Source organism: Branchiostoma belcheri, unplaced genomic scaffold (genome assembly GCF_001625305.1).
Source record: "Branchiostoma belcheri isolate BF01 breed outbred unplaced genomic scaffold, Haploidv18h27 scaffold6, whole genome shotgun sequence".
Lineage (NCBI taxonomy): Eukaryota > Metazoa > Chordata > Leptocardii > Amphioxiformes > Branchiostomatidae > Branchiostoma > Branchiostoma belcheri.
In genome coordinates, this window is record NW_017804242.1 from 1220912 (window position 1) to 1239152 (window position 18241).

An 18241-nucleotide genomic window follows, 5' to 3' on the forward strand; every position below is an offset into this window, starting at 1 on the left:
CCTCCGTGCGTGTGTGTGTGTTTGTGTGTGTGTGTGTGTGTGTGTGTGTGTGTGTGTGTGTGTGTGTGTTTGTGTGTGCACGTGTGCGTGCGTGTATGTGTGATATGTATAGCTATATTTGTAGGACTCTTGTAGCCGTAGATCGACCCGAAGGTCAAGTTGGATGTCTAAATGATCTTCCAGCCCACCGCCTGTTTGAAATATCCCACTTCGTAGTTCCCTCAGTTCCACAAAATAGATTTAGGAAGTTTTAAACTATGAATTATTCCCCTTAGAACGGCGGCTGGATCGTTGCCAGTGGCAACAACTACCCGCTCCGTGGCGGGAAGGTGACCCTGTGGGAGGGGGGCACCAGGGGCGTGGCGTTCGCGCACGGCAAGATGCTGCAGAAAACCGGCTACACCAACAATGAGTACGTGAGCTCTAGATATATTTAATAGAAAGGTAACATTTGCAAAACAACTGCATAATGTTAACATTCACATGGCCTAGCCTGTCAAACTACTGCTCTGTTTATTCTTTTACTCAAACGCTTCTGCTACAGCATCACTTACAATGGTGACAGCCGTCTGGTCCAGGTCATTGCCCATATTTAACCAGCAACGACTATGTGATTATTACATCACGGAGCAGACATTCTACGGCTAAGATTGTCTAATTTTCAAAATTGACGTTAATTTGCTTACATGCATATAACTGCGAATAATAAAACTATCTTGGACATGTGTCTATAACTATAGAAGACCATCATCAAGTACTAAGCTGTCTTCTCAGTGTGAATTGTCGGGGGGCTTGGACTGTGAGTGTGCTTCTCACGAAACTTTGTGTTACCGTTCTTCAGGCTGATCCATGCTGTGGACTGGTTCCCAACCATCCTGGAAGCAGCCGGGGGTACTGCTGGTAGGTGTTCCCAGCTATGCTTATTCACCTGACGCATTGTTCATTTAAAAAATAACATGTTACGTAATATGACACAATCTGATCATTTGCTACAAGGTGACAGGCTAAATGAAAGTTCTAAACGGAAACTATGCGGCACCAGATGTCTTAATGAGGGACGACTGTGGTGTGCGATATGTTAGCTACCTTGAGGAATGAATCCACTCTACTTTATATCTTCTATAGGGATGTTCGTTTATAAGACTGTGAATGCATTGTCCGGCGTCGTTGTTTCAGATTTCGTTGGCCTTTACATTTGACACTAGGCACGTGTAGGGTACAAACTCAGGCACGTTTGGGATTGTGTTCTCACCGCAAAAGCGCCACCTATATCGGCCACGTATAGCGGCGAGAAGCAGAACTCCATGAACCTCCTTATTACTTCACTGTTCCCGGTATAGTTTTTGATGTTGTTTGATACCAGATGCCGCTATTGACGGGGTTAGCCAGCTGGACACCATCCTGTCAGGGAAGCCCTCACCGCGCACAGAGTTCGTCTACAACATTGATGACGTCTTCCCGACTAAACAGGGAGCCATCAGGTAACACCTAACAAACGTTATACTGAACAACGTTTTGAAATGTTCCTTGTTTCTTTATGTTGTCAACTATCGTGCACAATAAGCGGGTTCATGGTCCCAACTGCGCATGCACGACGTGATACATTATGTAGGCAATATGCCAGTTATATCTGCCACTGTGATTAACAAAACACGTAACGGCTAGACATATAATAAGCATGGTCAGACGTGCTTCCTTTCTGTCTCAGGGGCCTTCAAATATGACACTTCAAATACAATTCACCGCGCATGCGCAGATGCAACCATGTCCCCGCTTGGGGTTACATTCAGAAATCATGTCAAAAAAACACAAATATTTAAGGTTCGAGGATGAACTGCATAAGAATGAAAGACCTTCCTCTGTTGTAGTGTGAGAAATCTGCCTTTTAAGCCCAACAATGGATGTTAAATCGTCACTTGGCTATGTACAACGAGTATCTATCCACATCTACATGGCCCTACATCTATAAACGTTTACTGAGAAAGGCCTACAATGGGGCATCCCGCCCAGGATGCACGGCTAGTGCGGTCGGTGGGGTGGCGTGACAAAACAAAACAAACATTTGGTGCAAATGGTGAGTAGATAAATGCCAAAAAAGGCCAGGACTACTATACTGTGTGTCCTGTGCACCAGGGTTGGCGACTACAAGCTGATCGAGGGGTATGCCGGGAAGCCTGACGGGTGGATCCGTCCCGACAACCTGACGGAGAGTCAGCCTGACAGCGGGGACCCCACCACTGGCACATGGCTCTTCAACCTGAAAGGTAGGATTACATGTATCCCCGGAAATAAGCTTAAGACTGTGTGTGGATGGTGATCAGCACCAAGGACAGGCATGTTTGCCTCCGTGTGTGTGTGTGTTTGTGCATGTGTGTGTGTACATGTGTGTGTGTGTGTGTGTGTGTGTGTGTGTGTGTGTGTGTGTGTGTATGCGTATGAAAAATGCATGCGTAGTGTGTGTGTGTGTGTGTGTGTGTGTGTGTGTGTGTGTGTGTGTGTGAGTTTGTGTGTGTGTGTGCATGCGTTTGCCTGTATGCTCGAGTGTCTGAGTACCAGGCATGTCTACCCACACAGTTACTGCACGTCACTGGGGGTACCCTCTTGGGGTCAGGTTCTTGCGCTTTTGGCCTCTAAACCTACAAGGTTCCGGCAAGGTCTCTGTCCTTGGCCCGTTACAGTGTCTTAATGTATGAGGACATTAAGGTCCTATGATATGGCGGCAGAAATTGTCAGGAAAACATTTTCGACTCTGTGCTTTTCCAGACGACCCCACAGAGCACAACAACCTGGCGGCCACCATGCCGGACAAGCTGAAGGAGATGCAGGCTAAGCTGGAGGACTACAGGAAGTCCATGGTTCCCGCCATCAACCCGCTGCCTGACCCCAAGTCCAACCCGAAGGACTGGGGAGGGGCGTGGTCGCCCGGCTGGTGCTAGCCAACTACACGTAGTACACGTAGCCTGGTTACCAAACCTATTATAGCTCCTCTATTTGCGGAGAGGATGTAGGACTCGAGAGCTATAATAGGTTTGGTAACCTGTCTACAGTACACGTACCTTTCCATCTCTTTGAAAAACAACAACAACAAATAAAACAAAAACAAAACAAACAATAAAAACGTTCGACGTCGCTGCATGCGAGTTATGATCTTGAGCATATTTCCTTTATTTCTTTTATTTCGATGTCCTTTAGCCCAAAAGGCTAATTTTCCGGCGCTCATGCAGAAATAAAACTTTGAAACACATGTATAACAGCTAGCATGGCAAAAAAACACACCATTAACACACAACGAAATTTACATTATGTGCAAATGAAAGGACATAATCTACATGCTAGTTATAGAACATTATATGAACAGTTGGCGGATGGCTTTTTTAAACACGTGATTCCACTATGATAACAATCACAAGTTCGTATGGTCTATTACAACTACATGCATGCAGTCAAACAAGTGGATGTAAATGCAGTCAAACAAGTGGATGTAAATGAATCAACCTATGTACAAGAATATGAATAAATCAATATGTTGAGCTTGACGCATCACTTAAGGTCTAAATATTCTTTGATATAATCACATATATTTACACAGTAAGGGTTAAGAACCAGATTTACACCAGTGAACACCTCATGCCATAATGAATATGTACTTGAAATTCAGCATATACTTGATAACATGGCCTAAGAGACTAGTACATGAATGTCGTTCTTGAATATGTTGTTACCTTTACAACCATCATTCGACCATGTCTACATCATTTTTATGCCACTCATGATGGGCCTGGTGGTACCTTCGCATCGCGTCCTCTGCGACTCGTCTCTCCTTCATGGCCCGTACAAGAAGATCCAGTCTAGTCAGACAATCCTCCAGTCTTTCTGATGCCAGCATGTCTTCCTCTGGAAATCATCAGGAGATACAACAAGGACTTGCATTAGTCGCTACCAACGTATAAATTTACTTCCGTAAAACGCCAATAATAAGCTAATGTAATCACACCAGGATAAGCTTCTAACCCTTTATGTGCTGCACTAGGTTATTCCCCGACTTGCCCAAACCAAATTTGAAAGAATCTTCCATCACACGCTGTTTCCTTTGGGGATTTAATTTCCTTCTCGTCAGTGTATGAGTTGTCTATTCTATATCTATTCTATATAGCTGACTCTTGGTCTCTCTCGGCCTTTTCCTCCCTTTGTAGGCTACTAAAAGACTAGGGGTAGATGCTACAGCTTCAGGGTGCCTCATGCAATGAGCAACCGATTTGTTTCATAGGCTGCCTGACCTTATTTTCGCAGTAGCTGGTTAATCTCGGCACAGCTGCTCATGAACTAGTGGGTTACATGTAGAGGCCATCTTACCCTGATTTGCAGAGTTTGTCAGACCGAGGAAGTTGGCGAGCCTCCTCCACAGCTCCTGCAGGATCTCCTGATGTTCCTGAGGCGGCGTGTAACCTCTCATCACCACGAGTGCATCGTTGATGATGGCCACCAGGATGTTGATAATGACGATGAAGACGACGCACAGATAGGTGTACAGGAACAGCGGCCCGATGATCCTGCTGGTGCTTAAGATTTCATTGAATTCAAAATACCCGAGAGCACATACGAAGAGACTCTTCCCAGAGGCAGCTATCGTAGAGTATCCCTGCAAATACGTTCACACATAAGGAATCATCGACATTTGTAGTATTGCAACTATTCTATCTTTCTGCTTCTAGCACTGTTTTGATTGTTTCTCCTGGCTATAGACAAAATATAAACCAGTGATGGGAGCCTGCCCATATTTCGATACCAAGCATTTTTTACATACATCGGCACGTGACGAAGACACCAGCACAATGTGGCGCTAATGTTTCAAACCGTCTACCAAAAAAAAAAACGCAAAACAATAATGCATCCACCACACCTGTATTTTGAGTCCAAAGACCAAATGTCCCAGCTGCACGAATGAGAGAAACAGGAAGGTGAAGTACACTGCGAAGCCTGTAACCTCTGGTGCCATGTGCCTCATTGACGTCATCAACACAGACAGCATCGGGTTGAAGCGGAGGAGGCGAAGAAACTTGAAGATGTTGATGAAGGCGACGGTGGCCACTGTCCAAACAAACGCCTGGTTCCAGAAGACGGCCTGGTCGAAGTTGATGAACTTTGACGAATCTGAAACAAAAGAAGAGTAAGAAAGAAGAGTTACTTCATAAAATGAACAATAGCCGTCAGAAACTGTCTGTCTAACCACCTCAACGTTAATACCATATAATACATATTCAAAGCCATGAGAAGAAAACCACTGATGCTTAACAAACAAAAATGATTACCACGGTGATGGAGAAGCTTGTCCACAGTATTCCTCGAGGTTATGTAGTCTACAGCAAAAACGGCAACGGCGCCGAAACAAACCAGAATGTTGGCAATCTCGAGAAGGTTCCACGGTTGGAGGCAGTAGCTTCTCCCCTGTTCCTTCATCAGTCTTACTTCCCTGTACAGCGTGTAGAGGAAACAGACCACATACAGGATGTGCAGGGCCATGATGATGTATCCAGCCGTGCCGACGAACCGATGTAAGCGGTAGGTCCACACAGAGTGGGACGGCACCGCCCCTCCCGTGTTGAGAAACTCCACCATGTACGACATCGTGCTGAAGAAGTTGACATTGGCGTTGTACACCGTGAACTCGACAATGACGGCGCGCGTATAACGGTCAATCCAGCCGGCTCCCTTCAGGCCAGCGATGACAGCGAGGGCAGCAGCTTTGTTTCTGCCAACTCCGGTAACGTAACCTCCCGAGCCGTACGTGGCAATGGCTCCCATCGCGGGGAGCTCGTCACCAGACCCGGGAAGGCGGTACGTCCAGGGCGACGGTTTGGAGACATCATCCGAAGAGTTGGAGGAGGAGAGGGGGGTCCATCCGGGCAGAAAGTCTTTCGTCTCCTCGTCTGAAATGGCGTTCCCGCTGTTGCATTCCTGACTCATGTAAAGACTAATGTAGTGCGGCTGAAAGTCACAGGGTCCTTAGAGTGGATGGATAAAAAAGGCAGTTTCAAATTTATATACGTTGTGAATACTATCAAGGAATTGAGCATCTGGCTACATGGAAGCTTGGGCTTTTTAAACGCAGGGAAATATTCATGACCTGGGTATTTTCTTGTCAATTCAAATATCTCAAATATCGATATCGCTTCATGAAAAAACACCATGAAAAACTGGTTTGATATATTCGTATCTTTACACTGTCGAAATGAGCAACTTATATGCATCCAGCGTACTTCCAGAAGAAAGCAGGACCTGTATCCTTACTGGGTTTGACTCGTATCTGCCTGTAGCGTGCAGCCCCGATCCTGTAAGAAGTGGTGTCGCTGATGAAAAGCTTCCGTCTCCAGCCGAGCTTCTCACTGTTGTAATGGTTTTCCTGGAACAGACCCGGAATAAGGACGTCGCGCGCCCACGTCCAATAGTCGTCCGCTGTACTGATCTGTGAACATAGAGTCAGATTGTTATCTCTGAAAAAACACCTACGCAGACGTACATGTACATGTGCTGTGTCTGTGTGCATAAGCGCTCGAGCATATGTGTGTGTGTGTGTGTGTGTGTGTGTGTGTGTGTGTGTGTGTGCGCGCGCGTTTTTCAGATATCTTTAAGTGCGTATATTTGTTTAAATAGAGAATCACTCTAAGAAACTGACCTCATCAAAATCCGACTGGAAGAGGTCTCCTATAGTGTTGTAGGCGTGGTGAGAGTAGACGTTTGTGCCACTATTCGCCACCACAAGCAGAACCATTACAAACAGGAAGAACCCGGCAACCTCCTGTATCACGCTGTCCGTCTTTTTTCTGGTCTCTTCCCTTTTCTGTCGCTCTTTCTGTGACGCATCCGTTTGGTCATGCTGTGAGAGAGCTTTCCACAACTGCTGTTTTGTCACTGGTGAAAAGGAAAAAAATGAATATTTGAGTATTGTACGTAGATATTAATTTAGAAGGTTGTGTCCTTTAGACACCTGACAGAGAATAAACTTTATTGCTCGATAATCATACAAGGTACAATTTATGGAAACAACTGCTAAACAACAATACTACAACGTTTATCTACCGTTCAATTAGAACTGCAAAATAATGTTCATAGCAATAAATTGTGAGTTACGTATGGATGACTTATCTTATTATTGTCATTTGGTGTCGTTTTGGAATAGAGTTCAAAAACATTAACATATTTAACCAGGGGAAATTATTATCCATATTTAGCTTATCTTGTCACACGGAGACTAAACAAAGTGCCACATACCTCTCGTGTTCGCCCTGTGAGATATCCAGGCAAACAGGCTGCTCTCTGATTGGCTGGAATCCTCCACGTCAGCGTGTTGTAGGATGACGTCATCCCGAGTCGATGACACAGCGACTTTCTTACAGACATAGGAGACCAGCGCAGAAACAGCCAGAATCTGCGGTAGAAGCATGTAAACGATATTTGCGGAAGCTACCAGCAACACAGGCCACGTATATAGAGTAATTGTAACATTTGCAATGCCAATGTCATGGACAGACAGATTAAGTATGAAATTTAGTTTTCTGTCTTGATCTGGTTCCTTCGAAATAATAAGGAAATCCTCTTCGCTTAAGATTTCCTCTGGTTGTAAGTCCCAGTGACATGATGGCACGATAACAGAAAGCTCTTACCTTCAATGGCTCCACAACAAAAACGTCTTGAACGAAGGTCATCAGAAACGTCTTCAGCCATGCGTTTGCCTTCGCAGCTCCCCATTCCAGGCTGTAGAGAATAGTAAAGAACGCCGATACGCAACAGCTAAGGACCAGGATCGACCAAACCACGTACACAAACATATGGGGAAGAAACCGAGAGGAAGGTCGCGTTTTCAACAGCATAGACCTGATGTTTTCCTTCTCTGCGACATTCACGGCATTCTTGGCCGGTTGTTGCTTTTCTCTGCACCGGTTGAAGAGCTGGACGAGGAGCACGTTTACGGGGAGGACACACAATGACGTCATCGCGCTGACGTATAACTCGTGAAGGGTGAAGGAGACTATCCCAAGATTCACCACGTTATTCTGCTCCAGGCTGTCTTCCATTTTGTACCACATGGCGTTGGCAATCATGGTGGTGTAGACAATACACAGTCCACAGGAGAGGCGTTGGACCCTGCTGAAATGGCTGCCACTGGGGCAGAAGAAGATGGAGAGCCAGATGTGCTCATTTTTAAAACTGTCGACGGCCTTTGTAGTGAATAGTTGGAAGGATGACAAATCTTGCTCGGTCGAAGAGGGAAGAATCCGGCTGATTCTTCCGTCCCCACGGTCAAGCGATAGCCACTGGTCACACAGGAAACTGTTTCTGTAAACCACAACAAAAAAACTTTGAATTCATGGTACTAACTTGGTACTGAGCATGTATTTTTAATCAAAGTTTGTACGTGCAAATAACGCATTCCATGAGCCATATGCCATCGTGTGTCGTGTGTGGTTGAATGAACCATTTCTCAATTGTACTTACGTTTCTCCTGAGTGCAAATCTCGCACGATGACTTTATCTAACTTCTAAGCCCTGCCCTTGCCCCCCTGGTTGTCGTGCCAGATTTGAAGCCGAAGAAGGTCGCCCAGACTTTCTTCAACAGCGAGCAAGAAGATGTCCACGCCGCCAGCCTGAAAGGTCTAATGTGGATAATGGTAGATACACTTAATTATACACACACACACACACACACACACACACACACACACACACACGAACACAGACAGATCATAAACAATACTCACATGTAGTTTCATGTGATGCAAATCAAGAACGAATCCTTCAAACTGGTTGTCAACAACCATAAAACGTCCAGCTGAATCTTTACCTCTGGGCCTTGCTTGCACACCCTGACTCTGGTACTCCCCTTGTCCCCAAGCAATGTAAACCCCACATTGGACTTGGTTCCAGACCCTCTGGCGTGACTGGTGTAGACGGACATCTTGTAATAGTACCTGTCAGTGGAGCGGTTGTCGGGTAGGCCATGGACAATCAGCTGCCAAAAGCAACGCAAAAATCTTTTCGTCTCAAGTTCTTAAGTAACTTTAAATCTATAGAAGGGAATTGGAATAATCAGCAAACAAAATGACCGACGTCCCCTTTTGTTTTTAGAGTAACGTTGCTTTCGTCATAACCTTACCTTCTTGACACCTGCTTTGTCGACCTTCCTGAGAAACATGACCCCGACTAAGTACAAGGCTAATGACGTCAGAACGGCAGCGAGGACCCCTGCGTTGTTCCCTATGTCCGTGAACTTGTCGAACACGGTGGTCAGGTCAATCGTGTTCGGTACGGTGACGAAGCCAGTCCCGAACGCCGTCATGTGGTTGCAGGCGCAGACAGTCGCACTGACTGTGGAGGTAGGGTGGACCTGTGGAGACGAAACAGGTGTCATGGTCAAGTTTCACACCCTGATTTTCGACCAGGTCTTTGATCTTCCTCGGACCAAGAGGATTTCTTTCTATCTTGGTTTATACCAGAACACCATTTATGTTAAGACTAAACTGTTACAGGCTCTAAGTACAGTTGCCCAACTACCCCCAGAAGCAGGGGTATCGCAGTAATATATTGTAAAGACTGCACATTTGGCAATTACGTGTTGATTACAAACTAGCACCCTAACCGACGTGAAAGCAACGAACACATTGCCACAAAGGACTATGGTCAATAGATCGGATCTTACTCTACACCCGTTCGGTAGCCAGGTCTCTGTGTCCTCCGCCCAGTAACGACAGCTCAGATCCCAAACCTCCAGGCTGTAGAACTGTGTCCCATTCACGTCTGACTTGTCAGCGGGGTCCACGACAAAGACGCCGTCTTCGACTACATCTTGGTAAACATCCTCCAAACCTAAGCAAACGTGAACATCACCACCACCCATCATCATCATCATCATCATCATCACCATCATCATTAACACCATCATCATCATCCACGCCTTCATCTCTCTCTCTCTCTCTCTCTCTCTCAATTTCTGTCTCTATATACATATATTACATAGTATACGAGTAGTACACGTTGTAAAAATATTCTTACCAGCAACTTCTACTCCGACCACGTATTTTCCGGTGTGATTCCTTCCTGACACAAAAAACGCGACAGACTGAGGCTCGGCTGCGCCATGTCGTGAGAATGTCGGTTTCCAGTCCTGCCACGGGAAACAGACTTCACAGTTTCTACTGTGGGCCAGGCCGCCTCCTCTCCCGAACACGGATATCCTGGAACTCCTGTTCAGGGCGGTAACTTGGACGATGAACGCGTCATCTACGTCTGAAATGTTGAACACGTGCTGCACCACGCTCTCATTTCCCGTGGAATCCACTCCATGAACCAGTCCGCTGGAAGGGCGATCTCCGTTGGTGGCAATGGTGATCAGGATGTCGTCTTCTGCGTCCTTGATGTCCCCAATGGACATGGTCGATGGGATCAAGGAGACGTCGTGGACAGCAGAGTTGATGATGTTTGAGTTGTTTCCCCAGGTGAAAGGGTTGTCATGGTAACTGATGACCTGGAAAGAAAGCAATTGCAAGAGGCGCTCGAATAACACCACACCATGTACTTAGTGAGGATATATGTCAGTGACATTTACATAGACATTTCAACAAAAAAGCATTCAACGCTTCCAGAGAATATGAATATTCCTATAGAAATATTAGTGCATATTTGAAAGCATTATCTAATCTATATCACACAGAATTAAAGTGTTAACCCCAAGACAAGCGTGGAATAGACTCAATGTCCTATATAATAAGATGCCACATACCTTGGTGTCAACAAACCTGGGCACGAAGCCTTTGAATAGTTTTTCAGCAGAGGGAAAGACGACGTTCACGCCTGCGCCGTTCAGCCGATGACCTGCCAGATCCTTTCCGCGCATTCTGTGTACCTGCAGGCTGAGTCTGTCGGAGTCTATCCGTACTCCGGGGCCGCCGGGTGTCAGCTGTCTCCTCAGACGGCCCGCAATGTCGTCTAGTAACTCACGACCTCCTCCAACGACGACGCGTTTCTGGCAACCATATGAGAGCTTTTAGCAACTTTGGACATAGATGATGATGAAGAACCGCTGTGTCTACTTCTTTCATTAATTATTTAGCAATTCGGCTTCAAATATTATAAGACACGCAGATTAGAATGATAGAATTTAAAAAAAAAACAATGGAAACGAAAATATCATACATTAGTAGTAATCTACCTTTTGGTCACTTTCCTCCTTTTTCTGCCGCTCCTGATCTGCTCGCTCTTCGGGTGACAACAAATCATCATTCCTGGTAGGATCGACGTCAGCCTGGGCAAGTGCTTCATGGAAGAGGTGTCCAACGGAGCGTAACATATCTGAATCACAACCAAACCTGGTTACAGGAGTGTGTACACGACTCACGACGGTGGACTATAATGACCCGCATTCGTCGCACGATTGTCGCACGACAACAAACTTAGTGAATTCTTGGGATAGTCGTGCATATGTGTACAACATTCAGCTGCCTTGTTACGGAAAGGCGTACAATACAAATGAACTGAACAGATCTCTCAGGATTTTTTTTCAAATTCAATACGTAGTGCTATAAAATGGAACGATCAGATTTCCAACATCAAAACATTAACGTACATCCTATAGTACAGGACCGACATGTGCCACAAGTTTCATCAAACCTGTGGCTGAATCCAACCTGCTTCTTGGATCTCCATACCATCTTACCTGTACTGGTGCGCGAGATGTTTTGCGTCGTCCCTGCTTTTCTCCCAAGTACGTCGTTCAGGTTGTTCAGAACAGTGAGGTAGGAAAGCTTTAGATATAAACAGGGTTGAAGGAAACAACATGAAGAAGGCCTTGCTTTACGGTAAAACTACATTAGCTAAAGACGTTTTGCCACATTTTACTGCAGAAACATTTCTTAAACATTCAAACCTGACCACTTTCCATCAAACAAACATAAAACAAAACGTCAAAGACAACACCAAAGACTTGTAAAGTTTAAGCTACTCATTTATAACAGGAAACGAACCTGTTCTTCCACTGACTTGTTACTACACTCTCTGATGACAGCTTCACATAACTGGCCAAGGACGCTTGCAGCGATTGTGGTCTGCAGACGCTCTGATGCAATTGTCAGTGTATCCAAGGCTTGTTTGCAGGTCTGGTGCACCGAACCTGTGGTCTTGTTGATGCTTACCGGTTGCGTCACTACGGCAAGTGCTTCTACGAGCGCCACAGGATCCGTTGAGGCGATGTCAGTGACATTCACGGCATCAATGGCGGGAATGGCGAGGCCTTCGACCATCAGCGATGGGAAATCCGCCTGGAACGGCATGGGGTCTCGTAAGGTCCAGGACTACATGAAAATATTTCACAGTATGGATTGTATTGACCTTGAGTATGGTAATCATACTACCTGTAGCGTATGCTCGTCGTCAGCACCCAGTCCGTCGGAAGGATCTGAAACAAAAAACATAAATTATAGCCCTTTACGACGGTCAGGATAAGGTTTTTTGTCTTTAGAAAATACAAATGTTCTTACATAACAATGGGACAAACTACTTTTCAAACTACAGTTTAACTGTCCACAGTATGTCGCTTTTTGGTATATTTAACTGATATGCATTTGCGGTCAATTAACTTATAAACCAACCGTCGCCCTCGTCACCGGAACTGATGCTGACGTCAGACTCTTGTTCGGGGTTTTCGCTTTCCCACGACTCGTAACTTTCTCTTTCCCGCGATCGTGGTACAAAGCCTCCAAACCCGTCGTCACTTTGCACCTCCACATCGGTATCGCTCTCTTGGTCTGAGTAGGAACAGGATTTTACAGATAATACCTTGTCAGCAAACTTTGAGCGAGGACTCAATGTAGTGTTTTGGCTACAATACTACTATTATTCGTTTTTCAAACTGTACCTTAAAACGAATAGCAAAGTTCTTCGATCACAACCATTTATTTTTTACGAGCCGACGTTTCGATGACCGTCTGTCATCTTCATCAGGGCAATTCTGACTGGTTTACTGTGCACTGACGCTAGATGTTATTTGGTGCATAGTGCATGGTTCACATGTAGATGACAGACGGTCATCGAAACGTCGGCTCGTAAGAAATAAATGGTTGTGATCAAAGAACTTTGCTATTCATTCGTTTACCAACCTGACGAAATTATTTACGGATGTACCTTAAAACGATAGGAAAGCTGACCGTACCTTGCAGGTCGTCCATGGACTCTGTATCCGACATGGAGCTCTCTGTAGTATGCCGTGCCCGAGTGGATAACGACGTAGTCACTAGAAAAAACGCTGTTGTTTTTTTGTTAGTTACTTGAACCTAGATTATCAAAGTTATTATGACATACTTTCGATATTCAATTAATGAGTACATGATTATAAGCGAAAGTATGCGAAGTAGTAAAACACAATGCAAGAGTAATATGCATAGATAAATAAGGGACACAATTGCTCTCGAAGTACCATCAACAAAGATGTCAACAATGGGTAGTTATAGGAACCATTGCACACACTCACTGGTAGGTTCTGTAGATGGCGCGCCTGTAGGTGTAGGTGCTGATGTCTGTTGCTCAGTAGCCGATTCTGGGGGGGGGGGGCGAAAAACAGTGAATGCTAATGTCCATTTTGATGTGTCCTTATGGTTCCTCCTTAATTCAGAGTAAAGCATTGTCGAAACTCTCCCGTACTGTTATAGGATTATCAAGGGTTCGGAACACGACAAAATTTACGGAAACTCTTGTACAGTACATAAACAGGTAACAACGAACACGACACTGTAATTCTATTTTTTCACGGTACTTTTGTGTTCACGGGTTTCACTGCCACTTCTGTACCGTGAACTTATCATTACAGTTAACAAATAATTCCAGGACTTTCTTTTTTCTACACCTGTCGCCACCGTGACTATATAGTTCCGTGAACACGTCCATTTTTCTCACACCGTGAAATTCTGCTACCGTGAACATAACGTAAATTCTCGGGTTCTAACCTGTTATCCAGGGGACAGGCACACCGTCGCTAACGCCAGCCGGACCGACGGCATAGAGCTTGGCGACATAAGGATGAAGGGGGATCAGCCCTGTTACATCCGTGGTTGTTAGATTGTTGCTCAGGGAAATGTTTACTGCTTCCAATGGAGCATCGGCCGGTATGATCTCCAGCACGTACGCGACAACCTCGCCACCTGGTGCCGCCCACATCAGGGTAGCCGAACGGTCCGTCACGGCTAACACGTGGAAATCACGTGGAGGGTCTACAACTGTGATGAGAGGGGGAAAAATGTAACAAGATTTCGAAGATTTGAAACTTTTATGAAGTATTGAAGTTTTTTTGCCAGTCTGCAGAGAAACCGTTTTGAACTGCAATTCTACCTTCCTGTCAGTCTGCGGTTATATCATCTCCCCTCGCTTCTCTGTTACACTCAAATAACTACGGATATAAATTAGTAACAAGTAACTAAATCTGCTACTACTACGTATTCTAGACAAGTTCCCTTGACACACGTTTTCGTTACCTACCAGACAGAGTGTATTGCTGGAGACTAGCGGCTCTACCCACAAAGTCTGCAGCAATGGCTGTTATGGTAACGTTGTATTCCACCCCTGGCAACAGCCCCCGTAAATGCACTTCCGGGTGATGCACGTACAACTGGTCGATTTCTTGGCTGTTCATCGGATGATATGTAACTCGATACCCGATCACTAAAGATGACGTGACGTTCCAGGTGACGTAAAACCCTTCTTTGGTCACCAGCGAGACCGTCAAGTTGTGAATCTCGTCGTTTCCTGGAATGTACAAACAACGTTTCCTGGAATGTTACAACATCGTTTCCTGGAATGTAACAACATCGTTTCCTGGAATGTTACAACATCGTTTCCTGGAATGTACAAATGACGTTTCCTGGAATGTTACAACTTCTAGCAATTCTAGCAAATCATGATCCAAACATCGCAATTTTGTCAACTGTGTGTGATAGGCTGACTCTGTACAGTCGTTTTCCTACTGGCGTCGGTAAGGGAATATGAATATAACAGGAAATTGAAGACAAATCAAACACAGAGGCAATAAGGTCTTACTTTGTAATATTATAGTCCGTGAGTAAGATAGGTAGATGTGGCTTCTTGGCGTCATGAGGTATATCTCCAGCAGGTATGAGACTTCCAATTCAATATCGGTGAAGTTGAACATTTCTGTGTCCCATGAAACATTCCAACTTGTTGTAAAACCGTCCCTAAGATTTGTCTGTGCAACAAACACAGTGCTACGGAAAACATTTGAAAGGGTTACAAATTATCAATTGTTGACGTTTGTGTATTATGACTAGGCTTCACCGTAAATTACTTTTTAGTCTCTTTAAACGGCGTACTTTTGAATGGTTGGGGTTTGTGGTGGATTTTGGTGCTGGTTTCTTGTCTCTCGATAGTTTGTCGCTCTTATATCGCAAAGCTTAATCGGTATGGTCTATTCGTCTAGTGTGGTATTTAACCTACCTTAATCCACAGGGGTACTCTGGCATCTCTGATACGTTCCAACGCGCCAACAGTATACCGGGCTCAACTTCTTCTACCAACATCCTGGTTACGTCTGTGGTCGGGTCTGAAAATGTTATGACGTTAATAAAATGGCACTAGGTAATAAAAAAATATAACTCAAGCAGGCAATCGGCTAAATTGTCATAAGGGACCGACGTTTTAGATAGCATACACTAACTTTCATGACTGACTGAGGATGAAACATGATGGGTTTTATCTGACACTGCATGAAGGTACGGATTTGCGACTTGGAAATTTCTGCACACGCGGCCGGAAGTTCCACATTTCCGGGAGTTTCCGGGCGCGTGTCACCTGCACACTCCAGATGCACACGTCCCGGAAATTCCCGGAGATGCACCACTTTTGTGTGCAGGACTCTTTATTTATCCAGTTATTTTCTATTAGTAATGCTCTACCTGGGTGTCTATCCTTCATCGACACTTCGTGACAAATTAATGACTCAATCAACACCGACCAAATCAGTCATAGCAACTCATCACCGATTCTGTACTCAGCATTCCGCAAATCGAATTTGGAAATGGACATAGACTGATTACAAGAATTTACCTTCTCTGACGTCACACGGAGTGGACATCGTCACCAGCTCAGTCACCTCGTGTAGCGGCAGTTTCCTCAGGACGTTCCGGCCATCGGAACAGCTCACCAGTTTTACCACGCTGTCTCTGTTATCAAAGCAAACTTCTCTTCCCAACACCCTCCAGCTCAGCGCGTCATCAATGACGTCAAACAATATAGACTCTCTGATTGGTGAGCAGGTAGCTATGGCAACCACGTTGTTGGGAAGAAGTTCGAGGCACTGTGACGTTTCTCCGTTACGAAGAGTTCCTTCTGCGGTGTGCAGCCAATGATTCCGAGGCCGTTGCGCTAAACAATTGCCAATCTGTGGTGCACTTGTGGCGCCGTCCCCATACATACACGAGCACGTCATTCGTGGAGTCCATTCGAAGAGGAAGTAAGCTGGAAATAAGACCGTAGATATGCAATGGCAAGAGAGGACAGATTACAGTACTGATTCTAATACACACATGCCCAGTGCATTCCTTCCTCAGATGAATAGGAATGGTAGACGTTAATTCTCTGCCTTCAGCACAGAAGATTTGATTTGATTTGATTTATTAGGATTGCAAACAAGTACAATACTCGTGGGCCACAGGCAGCGGGGGCTGGTGTTGTGGCCCACACACAAAACAATCACAAAACACAAACAAGACACACATTTAAACCTAGTATAAGTATATAAAAATAAGTATAAGGGTACTAAAAACAGCATGATGTATGATACATCGTTATCATTCCTTTCCATTCTTTATTACTATAAGAGCAACTTGAAAGGATGTAAAAAATGCTGTAAATGTGACAAGAAATATTACTGAATGGGTTGTTGCATAATTCTGTTGATTGTATTGAAAATTGACAAAAATTGTCAACCTGCATCGAACAAAATAACTGAAAACATACTAACTTTCGAAATGCCTCTCGAAATATGAGACGCTTGGATCCGTGACCAGTCGTTCAACTCCGTCTTTAGGAGCCGCCCATCCGAACATCTCGCAGTTTCTCGTACCGGCCTTGTACTGGAAAGACTGGCAAAAAAACGCGGGTTCTTCCAAACACTTGATCGCGCAGTCAGCAAGAGACAAATTAAACGCTTCGGCCAGTACTGGCATTGGTGACCTCTTGCCGATGTGTTGCCTGAATCTTGCGAGCGCGGGTATCAATTGAAAGTCTGAAACGTAAATCATAGTGGACATTTTTTTGGCATTCCAGCTGCAGTCTTGGTGTGTTAATATAATCCGAAAGGCTGTTAATCGGTTTAATATGACAAAGAAACAAACGGACCTTTGCCTAATCGTTTTACAGAGTAAAAGGTCTTACCTTCCGGAAAGGCCGTGATGAATTGTGCCTCAATGAAGCCGCTGGTGGAGGCAGCTGTATACGCGCTGAGGACAGTCATCTTCACGGAGTCTGTCTTGATCGTGTTGAAGACGAAGTCGTCGTAGTAAACTTGCGTCACGTCGTACTGGTCACTTCCCACACGCTTCCTGAGTTCGACCTGCGGGTCGTACAGCCACATACATCAGATAACAACTAAAGGCGTGTGACTTTAAAACATTCATTTACTTCGTTGATGTAAAATGATTGTTCTCCAAGATACATGTAATGAACTAACATACAACATTCATTATCAGCAGCGAATCCTGGACAACATCCTGCCTGGGGAAGAGGGACGGGAGTCTATATTACAAGATCGAAGAGAAGGTACTCACGTCTTCATAGGACCCGTCGCTGAACGTCAGCCTGATTGTCCTACTTTGGCCTGTGATCCATGTAGACTGTGCGATCTTGGCTCGGTTGATGAAGTAGTATCCATCGAACTTCAGCTGAACCCACGAGCCGACCCCCTGCGAACTCAGCCAGCCGAGCTGCCCCGGCCGTGGCGTCAGCTGACCGTCAATGATGCCGCCACAGGTAGCGGCGTTTTCTGACGCGCCCACGCACTGCCCGCCTCGGGACAGAACGGCGACGTTTATTCCTCCGATATTTGCTGTAAAGGAACCAAGTGAATCAGATGAATATCATCATTTATAAAAATCCAATGCTATGCTACGCTTTTTACGCTACTTTTACCAACATGAGTGGAAAAGCTATTGATGGATTGTGATAAAAGTGTATGTTATCATGTAATGTC

At 45.1% G+C, this 18241-nt stretch overlaps 2 protein-coding genes across 2 annotated transcripts in view; one reads left to right on the top strand and one right to left on the bottom strand.

The window, feature by feature from the left end:
* Positions 1-2961, top strand: part of LOC109482381 (arylsulfatase B-like) — a 12242-nt gene extending 9281 nt beyond the window's left edge. The window contains exons 10-14 of the mRNA XM_019785083.1: positions 276-412; positions 842-900; positions 1364-1481; positions 2134-2264; positions 2764-2961. Of these exons, the coding sequence (XP_019640642.1) occupies positions 276-412; positions 842-900; positions 1364-1481; positions 2134-2264; positions 2764-2936 (618 nt within the window). The 3' untranslated portion in view covers positions 2937-2961. The remainder of the gene's footprint in view (positions 1-275; positions 413-841; positions 901-1363; positions 1482-2133; positions 2265-2763) is intronic.
* Positions 2962-3733: 772 nt separating this feature from the next.
* LOC109482221 overlaps positions 3734-18241 on the bottom strand; it is a 40987-nt gene continuing 26479 nt past the window's right edge. The window contains 25 exon segments of the mRNA XM_019784913.1: positions 3734-3894; positions 4354-4639; positions 4901-5151; positions 5310-6002; positions 6289-6463; positions 6674-6909; positions 7270-7426; positions 7662-8334; positions 8494-8651; positions 8840-9007; positions 9152-9382; positions 9695-9861; positions 10048-10519; positions 10775-11017; positions 11204-11343; positions 11708-11795; positions 12183-12308; positions 12402-12445; positions 12639-12794; positions 13199-13279; positions 14013-14252; positions 14518-14784; positions 15076-15260; positions 15490-15595; positions 16099-16509. Coding sequence (XP_019640472.1) covers positions 3734-3894; positions 4354-4639; positions 4901-5151; positions 5310-6002; positions 6289-6463; positions 6674-6909; positions 7270-7426; positions 7662-8334; positions 8494-8651; positions 8840-9007; positions 9152-9382; positions 9695-9861; positions 10048-10519; positions 10775-11017; positions 11204-11343; positions 11708-11795; positions 12183-12308; positions 12402-12445; positions 12639-12794; positions 13199-13279; positions 14013-14252; positions 14518-14784; positions 15076-15260; positions 15490-15595; positions 16099-16509 — 5915 coding nt within the window.